The following is a 19945-nucleotide window of genomic DNA, read 5'->3' on the forward strand; positions in this document are numbered from 1 at the left end:
TAAGATTTAATGCTTTATTGCTCTTGACGGTAAATCAAAATATGCTCTAGAAATAAAGTTAATTTAATGGAAAATAGGAATAAACGCAGCAAACCATAAAACTGCATTTAATTAGATCAAGAGAAACACTTCATTGCATACAATCACTGTGTCCTCGGGCTCTCCCCGGGCACCCAGGAAGCATGACTGAGACCACACCCTCAGTTCCTGGTCGTTCTTTCCTCCCACGTGCTGGGATAGGACATCACGAGAAAGTGCTTGTCGACCGGCCCTCGGCGGGAGGCCCCTGCGCTGGGCCGGGGAGCCACAGGCGGCCCTGGAAGGCAGGAGGAAGGACTCCAGCTTCAGAGAAACCCTCATTGGCATGTTCCATTTCGGTGTGTCTAAAACATACCTGTGCACATATCTAGCGTAAAGCAACAGGTGTGGGGAAGTCAGTGGAAAGGAGAGGCGCCGTTCCAGTTAGGATGGTTCAACTAGTGTCAAGGTGATTGGCAAAACTCTGTTGCTAAACCAGGCTGATGGCACCTCTGTGCTGTGCAGGCAGCTGACCAGGCTTCGAGAATGAGAATGGGTGTCGGAGGACAGGATGCCAAGAGGACTTTTTGTTGCAAACCGCACAGGGTGCGGATGTTTACAGACCCTGGGAAGTCGGGGCTGGGGGCGTGTGTGCATGAGAGCAGGCTGCTGGGGCCACCTGGGGGTCAGCCAGGTGACCATGTCAGGCACAGGACGCTGTGCTCAGGCACTTGGTGTGTTTTGCAGCATGAATGTGGCAGGTCGGGAGCGTGGCGGGGTTGGGGGGGGGGAAGCGGGTGGGGGTAGGGTGCGGGCAGTGTCTGTGGCAGAAAGTGAAGAAAACAGCAGCATGTCCCTTTGACACCCTGCCGGTCTCCTCCTGAGCCGTGGGCTCACCCTCAGCGCCCTCCCCACATGGCGTGTCCCAAGTCCCTCCTTTTAAGGCTCCTGGCCTGGAGGCCTGGGCTGCCCAGAGGCTCGGGGCGGAGTCCTCAGCTGAGGCTCAGGAGCAGGGCGGTCTCAGGAAGGCATGTGAGGCGCCCGTGCTTTCGGCCGGGCACGGACCGGCAAGACGGTGGCCCTCTCCCGCGAGGTCTGTGTGCCCAGCCCGGGCCCCAGCTGCGGCGGGGGGGTGTATGCAGGGCAGGGTGGGCATCCTGGCCTGGCCTGCAGTGCCAGGGCCCCCCAACTCTGTTTCTGTCACTCCGCCCCTCTGGCCCCGGTCCTCATTCTCCAAGTAAGTAGGAAACAGAGGTGTGGGAAGGGGAAAACATCCCAACTCCCGCCCCCCCCCCCCCCGCCCCCGCCCCAAGCACTCACTCCCTGGCTCCCGTGACTCCGTTTTCTTATTGGTGTTCTGACAGGAGTGTGGGCACCACAGACGCAGTACCGGATGAGCAGCCCTGCAAGCCGCACAGTGTCCGTGTGCAACCACCACGGGCCCAGGCCGTGTGGTAAAGGAAGCTGGCCTTTGGAGCACCTGCTCCCTCTCGGAGAGGTGGCCTCGGGCCCCGGGGCACCTGGCTGGACTGCCAGCTGCCAGCTCCTGGGCTGAGGGGCCGGCCCTGCAGGTGAACCTGCTCACCTGGTGGCTTTGGCTGACTGCTGGGGGAGGGGCTCCACCGAGGAGACCTGAGCGAGGTCCCGGGGGCGGGGTGGGGGGTGGGGGGGCTGTGGTCACCTTGGGGGAAAGAGGGGTGGCAAGCTGGACTCACGGAGAGAGCAGGGCTCCATCCCCGGCCAGTCCCCCAGGGGAGCACGTTTTTGGTTGGGGACATCGCGTCCACCCCTCGCAGGCCGGGTCGCTGGTCAGCGGGTCAGGGCACACTGACCTGACCTGGCCAGGGGGCGCGGGGAGGGCAGAGGCTTCTCTGACTCCAGGCACCATCAAGTTGTCTCTGAGGGTATGAGCCCAGGGCTCTGCGGCAGGGCACCGGGGTCTTGGGTCTGTGGAGTGAGGACCGTGGAAAGTCGGGGCAGAGGAGGATGGAGACCAAAGGCAGAAAGGCAGCAAGGAGACCTCAGGGGAGGAGACTTGGAGGAGGCAGAAGAGGGCTGGGCTCCAAGCACAGACCCTTGCGAGCTGGTTTGAAGCGGGCAACAGCGGGCAGTCAGCAATTAGACGGGGGCCTGCGATGCGGAGCGGCGGGGGGGGGGGGCTGCCCGGCTCCGCAGCCCCCGCACCCTGGCGAGGCCTCCCCAGTGAGCGGTCAGTTCCCGGGCACGCTGAGGATGAAGCCCGAGCGGTTCTTGGTGAAGTCGGGCTCTGGCTGGTTGAGCCGCGTCTCCACGGAGACCGTGCACTTCTTCCCGTGCAGGCTGCACTGCACGGGGTTGGTGACGTTGACTTGAAGGTGGCGCTTCTCACTGGAAGAACCGAAAAGAGAAAGCCCAGACGGGCAGTTAGCAGGCAGCCGGAGTGGGGTGAGCTTCCCTGGCAACCCCTGGGGCCGGCCGATCACCGAGCTGCTGCGGGCCTCGCGGGTGCCCTGGGGCCACGGTCCCAAGTGGTGCCCCCGGAGAGGGCAAGGGCGGCCAAGGCCGGGGCTGGGCTGCAGCCTCAGGCCAGAGCCAGCAGCCATCAGGGGCCTGCTGCCCGGCTCCGCAGCACCTGGCCTGTCGGGCTGGACCAGAGCGGGGAAACGTGGTGGCACCGGGGCCGCCGAGGCTCTGGCCTCAGGCTGAGGGCATTGTCGGGAGGGGCGTGGGGTTCTGATTCGGGACGACTGGTTGTCTTTGGTGGCAACTGGGAGGCGCGTCCGGGGGTGACTGGAGGTTCTTGTCCGCGCGCCCTCCCTGCCCAGAGGAATGGCTTCCAGGAGTCCCGCCCCGGCTGTGCCGAGCGGAGAGAGGCGCCTTCTGTCCATCCGCTCACTCCTGCTGGCTCAGCCCCGGCGCCCAGGCTCATGCCCCTTCAGCTGCTTTGTGCCTGAGAGATGCAAGGGGTTAAGAGGAAGGCCTGAGGCATCTGTGGGTGCTGGTCTGGTGCAGCAGGCCCCCCGGGCCCCTGCCCTTGCGCCGCGGAGGACAGACGCAGCCGAGGTGTTTCAGGCTTCCTCCCGCCCCTTTCCGGCCTGCTCTCTCACGGGGTGTGTCCCACGGGCAGACAGTGGATCAGGAAGAGACCCGAGGTTATCACTTGTGGGCATTAGGTGTCTTAATACTTAATGTCTTGCCGGCTGCAGCTAAAACCTTGGCTTAGCTATTTTTAATCAGACTTGGACATAAAAATAGAGTCCACCAGAAGCAGTGACTCAGGCACGGCTGGGTTCCTGGGGGAGCCAGGGCTGCTGTGCAGGGTCGAGGTATGGGGCCCTGAGACCCTCGTCCCGCTGTCGGGCTGGCTCAGAGCAAGCCAAGCCCCTGCGCTCAGCTCTGCCCGCAGCTGGAGATGCCTCTGGGACCCCGAGCCTGCACCTACCAGGGCTCAGTCAGCCTCCGTGTCCCTCTTGTCACCCTGCCACAGCCTCTGGGCGCCTCTGGCCGGAATCATGTCCTCTGGGGATGTCTCCCTTCTGACCCTGGCAGAGGCCTCCCCTTTGGCCTTCCCTCAGTGCAGTGCTGGGGACAGCCTCTGCCTCCCGCCTTCTGTGTCTGCGCCTCTCCTCCCCATGGTACAGCAGTGTGCACACAGTAGGTTCTAGATGCGCCTGGGGGACTCAGTCCTGGGGAAATGGCTCTAATAGGGCCACATTCCAAACACTGAGGCGGGGGATGGGACGCACCAGCCACCCCCACGTTCTTGTCTTGGTACAACTGGGACATTGCTACTTTCAATAGGGCCCTTCGGACTCCAGACCCTTCCCAGTGCCCTGAGTACAGTATCTGCAGAGAGCTTCCCCTGACTTCACTCTTCCTCCCTCTTTTGGGCTCTGGGTGTCTCCAGTATCTGCTCTGCAGTCTTGGTGCAGGGACGAGGCCGGTGGGAAACCTAAGAGGAGCGAATGGCTACCGTGGAACGGGTCACAGGGTAGCAACGCCCGACTTCGCCTTGAAAACGGAGGCCTCGGTGCAGGGTTGCAGGACAGAGAAAACCGCAGAGAACCAGTCCTCCAATTTGCTTCTCCCCACACTGGGCGGGGCTGGGAGTTTCTGTCCTAGCCTTTCTGTGTCCCAATCGGGGAGCAGTCCCAGCAGGGGTACTGGTCTCCGCTTTTAGAATGAGAGCCCCTGGAGGGCAGGGAGGACCTGTGGGGCTCACACACCGCACCGTGTGCGCAGGGACGCTCCCCAGGTGCTGTCGGGGGACATGTACATTTGTAGCTGCACTGCCGTCGTGGGCTCACAGGGCCACCATGACGTGCGGGCTCATGTCCTCTGCTCGGCCGGCTGCTTCCTCCCAGGAACACATCTCTGCCAACCTCAGGTGCTCCTTGCAGCCTCGTGTGCTGAGCACGATTGGTTGAGATCCTTGTAGTGCTCCAGAAGGGAGGCCTGCTACTTAGCAAAGGAATATTCCGTACTGTCGCCTTAAGTGACAGTCTGTGCCTGTGCTCCTGCTCCTTCCCTTGGCATAGCGCTGAGTGGCCCTGCCCTGATTCCCAGCCTATCTTCATGGGATGCTGATGGGTTTTCCCAGAAGAGGGGGGTGAGGGGCTACATGTAATGCTTTTTAAGTATTTATTTATTTTGCGAGAGAGAGAACAAAAGAAGGGGAGGGGCAGAGAGAGAGAGAGAGGAAGAGAGAATCCAAAGCAGGCTCCCCACTGTCAGCGCAGAGCCCAGTGCGGGGCCCGAAGCTGTGAACCGCAAGATCATGACCTCAGCTAAAAACAAGAGTCAGACACTTAACCGACTGAGCCACCCAAGCGCCCCTACATGTGATGCTTTTAGAACAGAACAACGTTGGCTGGAGGAAGAACCAACTTTCTGGTCTCAAGAGCTGGGCTGAGCCATCATCTGCTGGTGCCGTCCACACACGGCCATCGACAGGTGACAAAGGAAGATGACGTGGTTCCTCAGTAAGTCACACATGGAATTATTACCACGTGACCCGGCGATCCCTTCCACTCCCGGAGATCTATCCGAAAGAACCGAAAGCGGATGTTCACACAACATGTACAGGAATGTTTATGACAGCATTATTTACAGTAAACAAACGGCAGGACCAATCCAAATCTCTACCAACTGATGAAGGGACAAAGTATATCCATTTGATGAAGTGTTATTCAGGAAGTACTGACACAGGCTACAACATGGATGAACCTTGAAAACATGACAAGTGAAAGAAGCCATGTAGTGTAGAATCCCACTTACAAGAAATGTACAGAATTCCCAAATCCATAGAGACAGAAACAGGAGTGGGGCAGATAGGGACTGCTTCTAGGCTTTGGGAGGGTAAGAATATTCTGGAACTAGACAGTGGTAATGGTTGCACAGCACCGTGGATGTGCTGAATGTGACTAATGGTAAATTTATGTGTCTTTTACAACAATAAAAAAAAAGGGGGGGGGGGATGGATCTAAAGGAAACCTAAGAACTGGCCTTCAAACCATGTTTTCTTTTCTCATTTCAAGTTCAACTGAAATGGTTTTAAGACCAGCAAGGGGGTGCTTGTGCCTGTGCTGGAGACAGGACAGTAGCTGGGTACAAGCGGCAGACAGGAAGTGGACATTCCGGAAGGGTCATCTGACCTCTCTTGCTGGAGCTTCCCCACATCGGAGATCTTCATAAAGCTCGAACACCTTCTTCATTTTGTAGAGAAAGGAGAGCAGATTTAATAGGTGGGGGCAGGGTATCTCCCCCTGATGGCACGCCAAGCCAATGACAGCTGCCGTTGGAGGCTGGCTGCAAGGGGGAGGGGTTTTTTTCCTCCCCATCTTCTGTTACAGGATTTAATGGCTCAGCAAACTCTGGAATTCGGGGACTTTCATCTTGTTTCATCTGTTCTAAGCCATCACTGCCGGCAAATGGCCTTTATCAAATTACGTTCCTTCGTTTTGCACCTAGACTCCCGTCCTCATGAGAGAAATCTGTGGATAAACGCAAGACCCGATCCATGGGAGCCCCCAAGTGAGCCCTGTATTTTTTGTAGGGCCTGCACAGAGCAGGGCAACAAAAGTCGCCCCGGGAGCTGTACTGGCCCAGAAAATGTCTCCTCTCGTCCAGCCCCGCTCGGCTGGGACGTGGAGACGCCCACCCACTGGTCTGCTCTGATGCCCCCCAGGACTCGCAGAAGCGAACGGCCCAGCTTCTCTTCTCGGTGGTGTTGCTGGCATCCCCCGCTGGAGTAGTGGTGACCCTGTTCTGCTAAATGCACTTTGAAGGGAAATGGAACGGGAGAGGGGGGCAGGGCAGGACACTGCCTGTGAACACGTCCTCTGGGGGCTGGTGAGGTGTTCCCGAGAATGTGAGGCTAATGCTACGCGCTCCCATGTTTGCTCACAGGACGTGGCGGGAAGCTCGCCTGGCACCGAGCACAGGCAGGTTGTAAACGGACGCTTCTCAAAGTCATCAGAGGTGTAGCAAGCGTGCCGTGACGGGCCCCAGGGTCCCCGGGTCAGGCCATTCTCTGTTTGGGCACCAGCCAGGCGCAAACGTGGAGGCTCGGGCGCTCGCGGGGGCAATGACACGGAAGGGGCATCTGGAACTCGTGTGTGTAGCTGCGTCACTTCAGGAAGCAAGGCCCGCTGCTTGTGTCAGACCACAGAGGGCTAGGAAGTGCTACTTCTTTTTCAAAACCCGGCTTTAGGAAGTCCTACTTCTGTTTTTGCCGGGGCCGAATGGCTCCTTGGACTGCGGTCACTTCTAAAGCGAGTCTAACGGTCCAGCGCCATGCGGTCCTGAGAGTGGGGGTGTCCCATCTCCTGGTCTACTGAGTCCCGTTTGAGTTTGCCTCTGGTGAGGTATGGGGTCACCACTTCTTTGTGGAAGATAAAACTCCCCTTGTCATCGCGTGGCTCTCTGCAGGCAGCTTGTCCCAAGGCCCCCCGCCCCTCCCCAGCCTGGCGCCCGCCTCCACAGCACTGAACCGGTGGGCAGAAACCCACGTGCCCTACTTGTGGCCCTGCCTCTGCTCTCTCTGCCCTGGCCACCATCACCCTTTTTAAAAAAAATTTTTTTTTTTAATGTTTATTTCTGAGACAGAGACAGAGCACGAGCGGGGGAGGGGCAGAGAGAGAGGGGGAGACAGAATCTAAAGCAGACTCCAAGCCCTGAGCTGTCAGCACAGAGCCCAACTCGGGGCTTGAACCCATGAACCACGAGATCATGACCTGAGCCGGTCAGATGCTTAACCGACCGAGCCACCCAGGTGCCCCAAGGCACTCCCATTCTTGACGGGGTGACAGGCACACACGAACACCCTGTGATTCTCATGGGATGCATGCAGGAGGGCCACGTGGTGACATCAGACTGGCACCTCAGAAGAAGGGGGACTCCTGCAGGAGCAAACTTACTCCTTAAGTATTGTTTTATCTTTAGTCCCTTTATCTCAGACATTATCCCACGGTAGTGTCACCCATGCCTGTGGTTTCAATGACAGTTACCCAGTCAGCGTCCCCAGCCTAGCATGAGGTCCAAGCACATATCTGTGGCCACCTGCTAGACAAACGCCCTGAGCTGCACCAACAGCTGGGTCTTCCTGTGTCCAACACTGAGCTATCGTCTTGGACCCTTCCCCCAAACTGGTCCCCTCCTCTTGTCACACCCACGACTGCAAGAGTGGTCATCATCTACCTGGTCATGAGACCCGCAAGCCGGGAGTCAGCCTGGATCCCTCCTCTCCCTCTGCTGACCACAGCCAGTCACCACGCTCTGTTCACCGAGCTTTCTCGGTTTCTCTCCACTGCCACCATCCCAGCCCAGGACTCAGCCCTGCTGAAGCCTCCCGATGGATTCCTCTGCCTTTGGTTTGCCCCACACCCCACTTCAAACCTGTCCTCCACCTTGCCCTCAGACCTATCTCCTCAAGGCACAAAAGGAGCCCGTTACTCCCCTGCTGAAACCCCTTCAGTCATTCCCCAGAGCTTTTGAGAACTGCCCGCCCCCGCCCCGGGCTGAGCCGAGTGTCCCCTGTGTCCACTGCTCTCTTGTGGCTCCAAGTGTGCAACGGTGCTGTGCTGGTTCCAGCAGCACGATCGGAGCTCACAATGGCCCTGATGCTTACCAGGGTCTAGAAACGTGAACGAAGTTCCACCGAAAGAATATTTAAAATCAAAGTGGAGGCTGAAAGAAGGAAAGGATGACCTCCAGGAGCTGGAAGGAAGGAGGGGACAGGAGGCCACTGTGAGAGGGAGGGTCCTGCAGATGCCAAGGTGGGGACATGCTGGCTTGAGCAGGAGACCTGCCCACGCGGGCCACATGGGAGGGGAACTGGGTCTGAGGTCTGGAATGAGGCTGAGCCCTTGCAGGCTGCCGGATCCAGAAAAAGGTCACTCGAGCCTACCTTCTAGCCTGGCAAAGTGGGAAGACACACAGTTTTCCAGTAAAGACTGGAACCCTCAAGGTGTCTTCACTAAACCTCTTGAAAAGCAAACCCCACTGCAGATCACCAAAGGCAACGAACAAACCTTCAGAACTCCCACAGGGAAAAGACACATTCCTTGCAAAGGTACAGACCTTTTCATCAAATGTGAGAAAATAATGAAAACACAGACTCTTCCAAGTGTTTAAGGAAAATAACCACCAACCTAGAATCATTGAGCAGGAGGGCAAAAACAAAGACTTTCTCAGACACCAAGGTAAATTTAAACAAGCATTCACTGTATGCATGTATGTATGAATAAATAAATACGACTAACTTTGGGGGTTCAACCCAACACTGATCTAAAGTCCTGGAAGACAACAACATGAGAGATGGGGTGATGGTCCAAGGGAGGCATTTGGAGGGCCTTCGTCATCTGGGAGGAGGGTAGGGACGCTGATGAACTTTAGATTTCCTAAGACCTGCACGGGTGTGAAGAAAACTAATGGTAAACAAGAATGTTCGACGGAAACATGCAACTCTGGAAGAAGTGGAAGGAAGGGGGAGAGAAACTCTGCCTCATCTAATGCAAGGCAGAAAACAGGAACCAAAGCAGCCAAGAAGCAACATGGGAACAAGAAATCACTAGCGTGGATGTGCACACCGAGGCGTGTGAACCCGTTACAAGGGACTTCTCACATTTAATTTAGAAATGCAGCTACCTGCTATTTGCAAGATACCCATCTAAATCATCATGACAAAGAAAACTTAAATGAAACCAGACACGAGGCAAATACGAATCACAAGAAGGCTGGCAAAAGACGCTGCCGGGAACGAACTCGTTAGGTAATTGTTTTCTAAAAAAAAAATTTTTTTTAGCGTTTATTTATTTTTGAGACAGAGAGAGACAGAGCATGAACGGGGGAGGGCCAGAGAGAGAGGGAGACAGAGAATCTGAAGCAGGCTCCAGGCTCCGAGCTGTCAGCACAGAGCCCGATGCGGGGCTTGAACTCACAGACCGTGAGATCATGACGTGAGCTGAAGTCGGACGCTCAACCGACTGAGCCACCCAGGCGCCCCAATAATTGTTTTCTTTATCAGGGAGTAGTTCAGCAGGACGGTTGTCATGATATATCTGCCATCATAGAAAATGATCTTAATGTGCTTTCCTAAAACACAGATCAGCAGACGATATTAAAAGAACATAGATTTGGGGCCCCTGGGTGGCTCAGTTGCTCAAGAGTCCGACTCTTGATTTTGGCTCAGGTCACGATCTCACGGTTCGTGGGGTCGGGCTCTGTGTCGGGCTCTGCACTGGTGGTGCGGATCCTGCTTGGGATTCTCTCTCCCTCTCTCTCTGCCCCTCCCCTGCTCACATTCTCATTCTCTCTCTCTGTCAAAATAAACTTAAAAAAAAAAAAACTTTAACCAAAGAACATAGACTTGAACCCAATTAATAAGCTTGGGTGGGGGCACCTGGGTGGCTCATTTGGTCAGGCGGCCGACTTCAGCTCAGGTCATGATCTCATGGTCTGTGAGTTTTAGCCCTGCATCAGGCTCAGAGCCTGGAACCTGCTTAGGATTCTCCGTCTCCCTCTCTCTCTCTGTCCCTTCCACGCTTGTGCTCTCTCTCTCAAAATTAAATAAACAATAAAAAAAATAATTTAAAAACAAGCCTGTGTGTATGTGTGTATTCACTACGCTCAGCAATCGGACACACATTAGAGAAGCGACACTGGGCACGCGGATCAGGTACTAGACCACAGAAGGAGTGCGGTAAATACCTAAGAATTACCATCAGACAGAAATTACCTTCTGACTATACTATAATAAAAATAAAGGTGAATACAGGCATACCTCGGAGACCCCGCAGGTTTGGTTGTAGACCCCATGATAAAGCAGGTCCCTGAATCTTTTGATTTCTCAGTGCGCGTAAAAGTTAAGTTTACACTATGCTGTAGTCTACTAAAGTGTGTAATAAATAGCATTATGTCTAAAAAAAATGTACATACCTGATTTAAAAAAATACTTTATTGCTACAAAAATGCTAACCCTATGTGAGCTTTCAGTGAGTCACAATGTTTTCGCTGGTGGAGGGTCTTGCACAGTGTTGACGGCTGCTGACCGATCAGGGGGCCGGGTGCGAAGCCGGGGTGGCCGTGGCGGTTTCTCAAGATAAGTCAATGAAGTCCGACTCTTCCTTTCACGAACAATTTCTCCGTAGCACGTGATACTGTTCGATAGCATTTTACCCGCAGTAGGACTTCCCTCAAAATTGGAGTCAGGCCTCTGGAACCCTGCTGCTGCTTTATCAACTAGGTGTATGTCATATTCTAGATCCTCTGTTGTCATGTTGACGTCTTTGCTGGGAGTAGGTTCTGGCTCAAGAAACCACTTTCTTGGCTCAGCCGTAAGCAGCAGCTCCCCATCCGTTCCAGGTTCCTCGTGAGATGGCAGCCCTTCAGCCCCACCCTCAGGCTCCGCTTCTGACTTTCATCCTCCCGCTATCGTACCACATCTCCACTGAAGTCTTGAACCCCTCAAGGTCCTCCAGGAGGGTGAGAATCAACTTCTCCCAAGTTCCTGTGAACATTCATATTCTGACGTTCCCATGAATCACAGATGTTCCTAATGGCATCTAGAACGGTGAATCCTTTCTAGAAGGTTTTCAATTTACTTTGCCCAGATCCCTCAGAGGAATCACTATCTGTGGCAGCCATAGCCTTACAAAATGTATTTCTGAAATAAGACTTGAGAGTTGAAATTGCTCCTTGACCCGTCTCCATCGGCACTCTTGGGTCACCGGGTGCTTTGTCAGGGAGCAGTCCTGTTTTGAAAGGAATCTTTTTCAGAGCACTAGGTCTGAAAAGTGGGCTTAAACTATTCAGTACGCCATGTTGTAAACAGATGACTGTCATTGGGGCTTTGTTGTTCCATCTGTAGAGCACCGACAGAGCAGATTTAGCATAATTCTTAGGTGCCCTAGGATTTTCAAAAGGGTCAACCAGCATTGGCTTCAACTTACAGTCACCAGCTGCTTTAGCCTCTAAGAAGAGAGTCAGCCTGTCCTTTGAAGCTTTGAAGCCAAGCATTGACTTCTACCTACGAAAGCCCCAGATGCATCTCCTTCCAAGAGAAGGCTATTGCACTTACACTGAAAATCTGTTTACTGCAGCCGCCTTCCAGAATGATCTTAGCTGGACCTTCTGGAGAACTTGCTGTAGCTTCTCCATCAGCACCTGCTTCACCTTGCACTTGTGTGTTACAGACATGGCTTCTTTCCCTAAACCTCATGAAGTAACTTCTCCGCCAGCTTCAAACTTTTCTTCTGCAGCGTCCTCACCTTCGTCAACCTTCACAGAACTGAAGAACCTTAGGGCCTTGCTCTGGATTAGGCTTTGGCCCAAAGGAATGTGGTGGCTGGTTTGATCTTCTCTCTGGACCACTCAGACTTTCTCCAAATCAGTGATTGGCTGTTTTGATTTCTTTCCTTCCTTCCTTCCTTCCTTCCTTCCTTCCTTCCTTCCTTCCTCCCTTCCTTCCTTCCTTCCTCCTTTCCTTTCCTTTCCTTCCTTCCTCTCCTCCTTTCCTTTCCTTCCTTTTTTTCTCTCTTTCTCCCTCTCTTTCTTTCAAGTTTATTTATTATAAGAGAGAGACAGTGTGAGTGGGAAGTGGCAGAGAGTGAGGGGGAGAGAGAGAATCTCAAGCAGGCTCCACACTGTCTGACGTAGGGCTCGAACTCACAAACCATGAGCTCATGACCTGAGCTGAAACTGAGAATCAAATGCTTAATTGAGCCACCCAGGTGCCCCTGGCTGTTTCGCTTTCTTACCATCCATGTGATCACTGGAGGAGCACTTCTAATTTCCTTCAAGCACTTTTCCTTTGCATTCACACTTTGGCTATTTGGTGAAAGAGGCCTAGCTCCAGGCCTGTCTCAGCTTTCTACAGGACTTCCTCACTAAGCTTGATCACCTCTAGCTTCCGATTTACACGGAGAGACGGGTGACACTTCCTTTCACCCGAACGCTTAGAGGCCACCATAGGGTCACTAACTGCCCTAATTTCAATATCGTTGTGTCTCAGGGAATTGGGAGGCTGGGGGAAAGGATGAGAGAGACGTGGGGTGGGGGTGGGGACAGAACGCACACATCTACTTATGAAATCACCATCTTATATGGGGCACAGTTCTGGGCACCCCATCACAATTAGAGTAGTAACATCACACAGATCACCACATCCAATACAATAATCATGACAACATCTGAGATAGCGGGAGAATTCCCAAAACGTGAGAGATACAAAGTGAGCAAGTGCTGTAGGAGAAACAGTGCCAACAGACTTGCTTGACGCCAGGTGGCCACAAACCTTCAGTTTGTAAAGAAGGCGCTAGCTGTGACGGGTAGTACAGTGAAGCCAGATAAAATGAGGTATCCCTGTGTACGTGCTTCCAAGGATTCTTAATTTTTTTTTTAATGTTTATTTCGGGGGGGGGGGGAGGGGCAGAGAGAGAGGGAAACACAGAATCCCAAACAGGCTCCAGGCTCGGAGCCGTCAGCCCAGAGCCCGACGCGGGGCTCGAACTCACGGACCGCGAGACCGTGACCTGAGCCGAGGTCGGACCCTCAACCGACTGAGCCACCCAGGCGCCCCTCCGAGAATTCGGATTACACTTCTCGATCTTTGATCTGTGAAGCACAGCAAAGGGACACACCATGAAGCAAGGCGTGCCTGGATAATAATAATAGAACGATAGCAGAAAAGCATATGGTACGTGCCTCACAAATACCGGTTTGTGAGATCCTCGTGAGAGCATGTGGTAAGTTCCATTTTCGGAAGAGGAAATAAGGCCTGAAGAGGCTAAGTACGTGCCAAGGTCACACGGCACAGCCAGAATTTGAACCCAGGCAACGAGGCTAGAGTCCAAGCCTTAAGCTCTGTGCATCCTGCCACTAAAATAGTCATTGGACTTTGTTAGCTACTCTGCCTCTTTACTACGTGCTCTGAGCACAGCAGAAGTGTTTTTCATCGCCCCATTGAGAGCTCCTAGCGCAGCGTCTAATACAAAATAGGAGTCGCATAAAAGTCTAGAGAAAGATTTTTTTTTTTTTTTTTTAAAGACATGACTGAGAAAGTCGCGGGGATTCACTGTGACATACGACACCAACCGGAAGACCCGAGGCCAGCCTGGTGCATCTTCAAAGCAGTGTTGCTGAGAGGTGAGTCCGCCAGGCTTTCGGGCACAGGGGCCCCTGGCACCTCACTCTGAGCGAGGGTCTGTTTACAGGGAGAGGCCTAGTAAGAGGCACCAGGCATGCTCACGGGGATGCTCTTTGGAGAAGGATCCCTTTGCAAAGTGAATCATGGCCTCGCTTGGTGAATCCAAGCTTTCCCATGGTAGGCGCTCCTGTCCCTCTGCTAAGGAAATAAAAACACATGGTAGGATGGCAAACATGTGGACTGATGGGTTCCGGAAACAAAAATACGTAAACACACACGTGGTGACTAAGGCTGGTATCACGTAGCAGCATGCCTCATGCGGTCGTAAAACGGTCTTGAATTGGGGGAGCGGAGGCTGAAAATCACGCGTTCATCGAGAACCTGCCATGTACGAGGCAGTGTATTAAACATTTTGCCATTTTCAGTGCCTCTTTCAATGCTTCCCCAAACCTTACGAGGCGCTGAGATCATGCCTGTGCTGTAGACGGGGACAGAGAAGCTGTCAAGGTCAAGGATTCCCTGTGGTGCAAAGTGCTGAGGCCACCCACCCCTAGGCCCAGGGGGTCCACTGAGCCCCCATCTGTTCAGTCCCACACGGAGGCGCTCCTCTGGTTCTCGTGCCGGCCACCAGCTCCGCGGCGCGGGGTTCCTTAATCCTTGGTGCTTGTGAGTCAGATTCGAAAGCATTTGTCATCCGCTGTGAGGACGCCGAGGTTTGGACTTTCTTGCCTACGACCGCGACCCCCTTTTACCACTTGTGTGTTTCTCTTTCTGGGCATTTCCTTCTTCGGCCCCTGGCCCGAAGGCGGTTGATGTTGCCAGGCCTGGCTGATTCCAGGCTGCCAAAGAATGGGGGCTCTGTCCCGGTGCTTGGAGAGTTTGTGCACGGTTTTGACTATTCCCTGGTGCGTGCTGGTGTCCCCGAGGAGGACGCCGGCAGGTTGCTGTCCCCTGTGTGTGGGCAGCCGTGCCCTGGCGAGGTGGGGCAGGGCCCGGCCTCCGCGTGCCGGGGACCGCCGCTCGCTCTGTGATTTGTCTCCCCCTCCCGCCGTCGGAGACCAAGGTGGGGAGAATGTTGCATTCTGCTTTATTTATACATTTGGAATCTGGACTCTTTCTTTAAAGGCTGCGTTCCTCTGTCCCTCCCCAAATGCCCAAATTGGTGCTTTACGCGAGGGATAATGAAACCTCTGAAAACCGAACTGTAAGAACAAAACCATACCCTCAGCTCCCTCAAATATACGAGGGAAGAACAACAAACAGAAGTAACAAAACACAACACTGCCAAACCAAACAAAAAGCCTACCACAAAACAAATGGGCCTGCGGCTGTGACCACAGCTATAGCTCAGGCTGGGTCAGGGGGACACCCAGGCCATGTGGCATCACCTCTGACAAGAGGACGGTGCCTCTGGAGGCTCTGGAGCCTTTGGGGGACATCTGTGTGAAAGCTCCACTTTCCTGCCTCTCTCTTCCACCTCCCCCTTCCTCTCTCCCTCTCTCCCCCTTCAACTTCTCGTCTTGTGCTTGTGCTCGTGCTCTAAGGGGCTTTATTTTACCAAAAAAATATGTTTGAGAGTTGTTTTTTTTTTTTTTTTAACATCTTTGCTGTTTCCTGCTTACATCTCTACTTCTCCTATCTTGACACTTCTGTTACAGCACTGCCAAAGTTAGCACCATCTGTGAACACTGGTGTTTATTTTCTCCTCACATCATTAATGAAGGTGCTAAATACGACTGGACTGAACACGCACCAGGACCCACATCTTCTTCTGAACAGATGCGCGTTAGTGGCTTGTCAGGAACACCATCCTATATTTGCCTATTCAACTCCCCATCATTAAGAGGCATTTGGGTTTCTGTTTGTGTGTGTCCCCGGGCCGCTCTACAGAGGGGCTAACAGGATCACAGTCCCCGCTCTGAGAACTGAGCACTGAGGGGGGTTACACACTGGGGGCGTACATACTAAAAGAGAGTCGTGAAAAGAATGTATACATAAGATTAGTTATTTTCACTGGGTTGGGACTTATAGGATAGCATTAAAAAATATTTATTTTTGGTACAATACAGCGGGAGGGGCAGAGAGAGGGGGACAGAGGATCTGAAGCGGGTTCTGTGCTGACAGGCTGACAGCAGTGAGGCTGACGCGGGGCTCAAACTCACGAACTGTGAGATCCTGACCTGAGCTGAAGTTGGATGCTCAACTGACTGAGCCACCCAGGTGCCCCTCTTTTTTTTTATTTCTTTATTTTTTAAGGATGGCATTTTTAAAAATATTTTTTAATGTTTATTTACTTTTGAGAGACAGAGATCGAGTACGAGCGGAGGAGGACACAGAATCCAAAGCAGGCTCCAGGCTCTGAGCTGTCAGCACAGAGCCCGATGCGGGGCTCAAACTCCCACACCGTGAGATCATGACCTGAGCTGAAGTCGGATGCTTAACCGACTGAGCCACTCATACGCCCCAAAGGATGGCATTTTTGAACAGTGTTAGGAACCAAGAAAAATCCAGGGGCTCCTAGGTGGCTCGGTTAAGCGTCTGACTCTTGATTTTGGCTCAGGTCAGGATCTCATGGTTTGTGGTTCAAGCCCTGCATTGGGCTCTTGTGCTGACAGTGCGGAGCCTGCTTGGGTTCTCTCTCTTCTTCTCTCTCCGCCCCTCCCCCGCTCACTCTCTCTCTCAAAATAAATGAACTTACAAAAAACGTTTATTCACAGGCTCAGGAATTTGTCAGCATTGTCTTGAAACACGTTCTACATCAAACATTTGTGTCTAAGGCTCTGGGCTGCAAGATCAATAATAAAACAGCTCCGTTCTGAAGGAGCTCCAGCCCCTGGAGGGAGGCAGACTTAAACAGCTACTCTATAAGGCACTTGGGCTGGCACCATGAGGTCTAGAGTGCGTTCAGGAAGCTCAGAGTGGAGGGAAGTGCCCACCACCAGGCAGATGTGGAGGCTTTTGTCGAGAGGGGCAGCCTCTTGGGCTGTGTGGCCCATGGCTCTGCTAGGCAGATACACTGAACAAACTGGGCTCTCTCCATGACGACAGGCTCCCAGTGAGCCCAGTGGGCTCGCCCAGCATAGTCAGTGTCTCTCCTTCCTTTGATAACATCCCTCTTGCTCTCATTGTGCCTCCTTCCTGAGGCCTACCTGGGCTTCCCCAGCCCACAGAGATCTCTAGAACCCTACAGACAGGAGGCAATGAACTGCCCCTCGGAGGGTGAGGAGGACTTAGAGATGACCCTGAAGCTTGACCTAAAAGTGAAATTTAGAGAGTGTGCAGAAAATGGCAAGCATGGGACTGGAGTTCAGGATTGAAGTGTGTTTGGGAGAGGGTGGTGAGAGCCGAGGCCAGCCAGATAGGCTGGGGTGGAAGACGAGCAAGGAGTTGAGGCTTAAATTTGTAGGCAATGGGGACATCCTTAAGGGATCTCAGGAAGGGAAGATAGATAATACTTTGTCTTCTTCTGTGCACATACCATGATCTGAAACTGACTTGTTTGATTGGCTTGCTCACTGTCTGTCTTCCTATGGCTCCCACCCCCTTCCCAAAAGTAAACTTCATGGGAGTGGAACCTTCTCCATATCCCCTGTGCTTGAAAGAGTGGCTGGCATACAGTAGGTGCTTAATAAAAAGCTAATCTGTAAAATTGATAGAGAGGAAGCAGGTATGTGGATGAGAGATTGATGTGGGCATTTTCAGGCTGGAAGACCAGTTAGGAAACTGCCAATCAAGGGAGTAAGGACTGTGGTCAGTAAGAAGGCAAAGCTGAGTTAAGTCTGAGATGCATCAGGGTAAGAATCCGGTGACTGACTAATGTAGGTGGGGAAAGGGAGTCTGCCAATGTTCCTAGCTCTTCAGCTTGGGTGAGGGAAGAGAGAGAATGAGTTTGGTTTTGGCCAGTGTGGAGTTGAACTTCCTCTGGAAAATCATCCAAAGGGTTTCACTACACATGATGTATGATGTCGACTCAGGGGTACACAACTCATTGCTCTCCTTTTCTTAAGAGAAACACATGAGCCGGTAAGGCAGGTCATGTATCACAACTGTTTCACAAAACCTACTTTGTTCACGCATGCTATTACAATATGATTGTGGTGCTGTGTTCTATTAGGCAAATAAGCCTAGAATTTGGAAATGCACTGTTAACCGTGGCAAGCACAGCAGCCTGTCTGAGCAACTGTGCCTTCTGCAACCTGGCTGCCATTCTCCCCCATTCCGAGCCCCTTAGTATTTCAAATTCCCTGTTAAATGTTACCGTTTTTTCTTTTTTTTTTTACACTTTCCCCACCATTCCTTCCAGCAATCTTTATCTGAAAGTACCCAAACTTTTAAAGCAGTATTTCTAGGAGCGATAGTACACATTATAAAGGAAATAACAAAGAGAAAAATGAAAAGAAATCTTGGCTTTGCAAACAGAAGGTCACATTCTCTAAAACTGTGGTGCCCTACAGGAATTTGGAAACTGGTCAGTGTCCCATGACAATCGGCAAATTATGTTTTACTCAATGGTTAGTTCAAGTCCCCGTTTAGGGGCCGTTACCACATCCAACTGCTGCTCGCCGAGCCTGGAAAAAGTGATTTCCCTCAGACACCCAGCAGTCTTGTGGAACTGACTATACCACACCTGAGAGTCGGCCATTCCAGATAGTGGTGGCAGCGGCAGGGCAGACCCGGGGCCTGGGGACCTCTAGGTTCTTTGTATTTCTAGGAATGCTGCTTAATCAAGGGAGGAGACCATGGGGCACAGTGGAAGGAACCTGCCCTTTGGAATTAGCTGGTCTGGGGTTTGAGCTCAGCTGTCTGGCCCGGGCCCATCACCTGCTCCTTTGAAGCTCAGTTTCCTCCATGGGGGTAGTTAATTAACAGGGAGCAATGCCCTCTCTCCCCAAGGGCTTTGGTGAGAGGTGGAGAAAATCCAGGCAGAGTGGCTAGCACAGAGCCTGGTGCTGAGTACATGCTCCATGAACGTCTGTTAATGGAGTGAAGTGCTTCAGTGAAGGAGGTTCTCACGTTTAGGAGGTTGGTTCAACAACTGACGTGAGGCCAAAGGAGCCCTTGCGTCTCAAGGCCTCTTCGCTTGATCAAGGACAGCCCTTCACCAAACAACTCTGCCACCTTCTAGGGCCATGCTGGCGAGAGGCTTGTGATCCCAGAAGGTCCTTTCAACTTGTTCTTGAGTACTTAAAAAAATCCCATTTAAGCTGACAAATGATGATGACACAGTTCTTTTTATACATTTTCCACCTCACTCTTACTAAATTTTGCTGCCCATCCAGGCAACTGTAACCCACGGCGAAGCATATTTGATTAGGCAGCAAGACACTGGGGATTTTTGTTCTGAGGGGAATTCAAAGAGTTTAAAACAGAAGCAACCATCTCATAAACCAACTCCAGAACCCTGAGATGAAAAGAAACAAACTGCCCACTTTCTACCACCTGTTTGAGAACAGAAGGGTTTGCATGCAGTTATGTTAGCTAAAAAATGTACCCTCGTCTCACTGCGGTACAGAAGCCTTCACCACACGAATGCTTTTGATGGAAAATCTGCCCCCTGCTCCGATACACCCTTTCATGCTGGTAATAACAGAGGCGAAGCAGGCCTTTCTATCAATATGTTCCGCACACTTCTTAGCAGCTCTGGTTTTTCTATTCTGCATTTGCTATTTTAAGCGAGTACATAATGCATCAATTTTCAGACTCTTACTCAACGCCACTGCTATAGAACTGAGAACTCAGTAATCTTGTCAGGCAGCACAGAACAATATTCCAACAGATGAAACATTCCATGCAGCCTTATTTCCCTTTTCCTGGGATGGGGCATCTATTTCTGGCCCTGTAATGAGAGAGGAACCAGTGGCGGTGGTCCAGTCCTTCTTGTTCAGGAATCCCACATCACAGAAACCACTCACCATGCTGTTGCTGGAAGACACATCAAAAGCCCCATGGGGTCTCAAGTCTATGCGACTGCTCTCTTACTTTTTAAGTTCCCAGAAATGGGTTGTATGGATCCAGGCTGGAGCATGCTGGCTGGAAATGGGAATGTGGGCTCTCTTAAGCCACATCTGAGCTTTTCCTGCCTGCCATGAAGAGTTCCAGTTCTCTCCATGATCACTAACTAAAGAGCCCAAGACTAACCTTGATTTCCCTGCCGCCCAGTCTCCTAAGAGAGTTCAACGGGAAGTGCCCCCAGGTGGCTGCTAGCCAAATTTGCCTTGACCTCGAGCGTAGGCACACCTCTAGTTGAAAGTCAGTTGCATCTAATATCTTGGTGGGCAGTGTGTGTACAGTGTGTGTACTGTG

The 19945-nt window shown here is 52.6% G+C and overlaps 1 protein-coding gene and 1 long non-coding RNA gene across 5 annotated transcripts in view; one reads left to right on the forward strand and one right to left on the reverse strand.

Annotated features, from left to right (window-relative positions):
* MYO1D (myosin ID) overlaps positions 1-19945 on the reverse strand; it is a 362982-nt gene continuing 343037 nt past the window's right edge. For all 3 annotated transcript variants that reach the window (XM_060647779.3, XM_078437479.2, XM_060647780.3), the window contains exon 22: positions 1-2385. In XM_060647779.3, coding sequence (XP_060503762.3) covers positions 2229-2385 — 157 coding nt within the window. In that variant the 3' untranslated portion in view covers positions 1-2228. The remainder of the gene's footprint in view (positions 2386-19945) is intronic.
* Positions 8711-19945, forward strand: part of LOC132688587 (uncharacterized) — a 35554-nt gene continuing 24319 nt past the window's right edge. For both annotated transcript variants that reach the window (XR_014136066.1, XR_013552041.2), the window contains exons 1-2: positions 8711-9268; positions 13543-13641. This is a non-coding gene — a long non-coding RNA (uncharacterized LOC132688587). The remainder of the gene's footprint in view (positions 9269-13542; positions 13642-19945) is intronic.

The sequence above is a fragment of the Panthera onca genome, chromosome E1, assembly GCF_046562875.1.
Source record: "Panthera onca isolate mPanOnc1 chromosome E1, mPanOnc1 haplotype 2, whole genome shotgun sequence".
Classification (NCBI taxonomy): Eukaryota; Metazoa; Chordata; class Mammalia; order Carnivora; family Felidae; genus Panthera; species Panthera onca.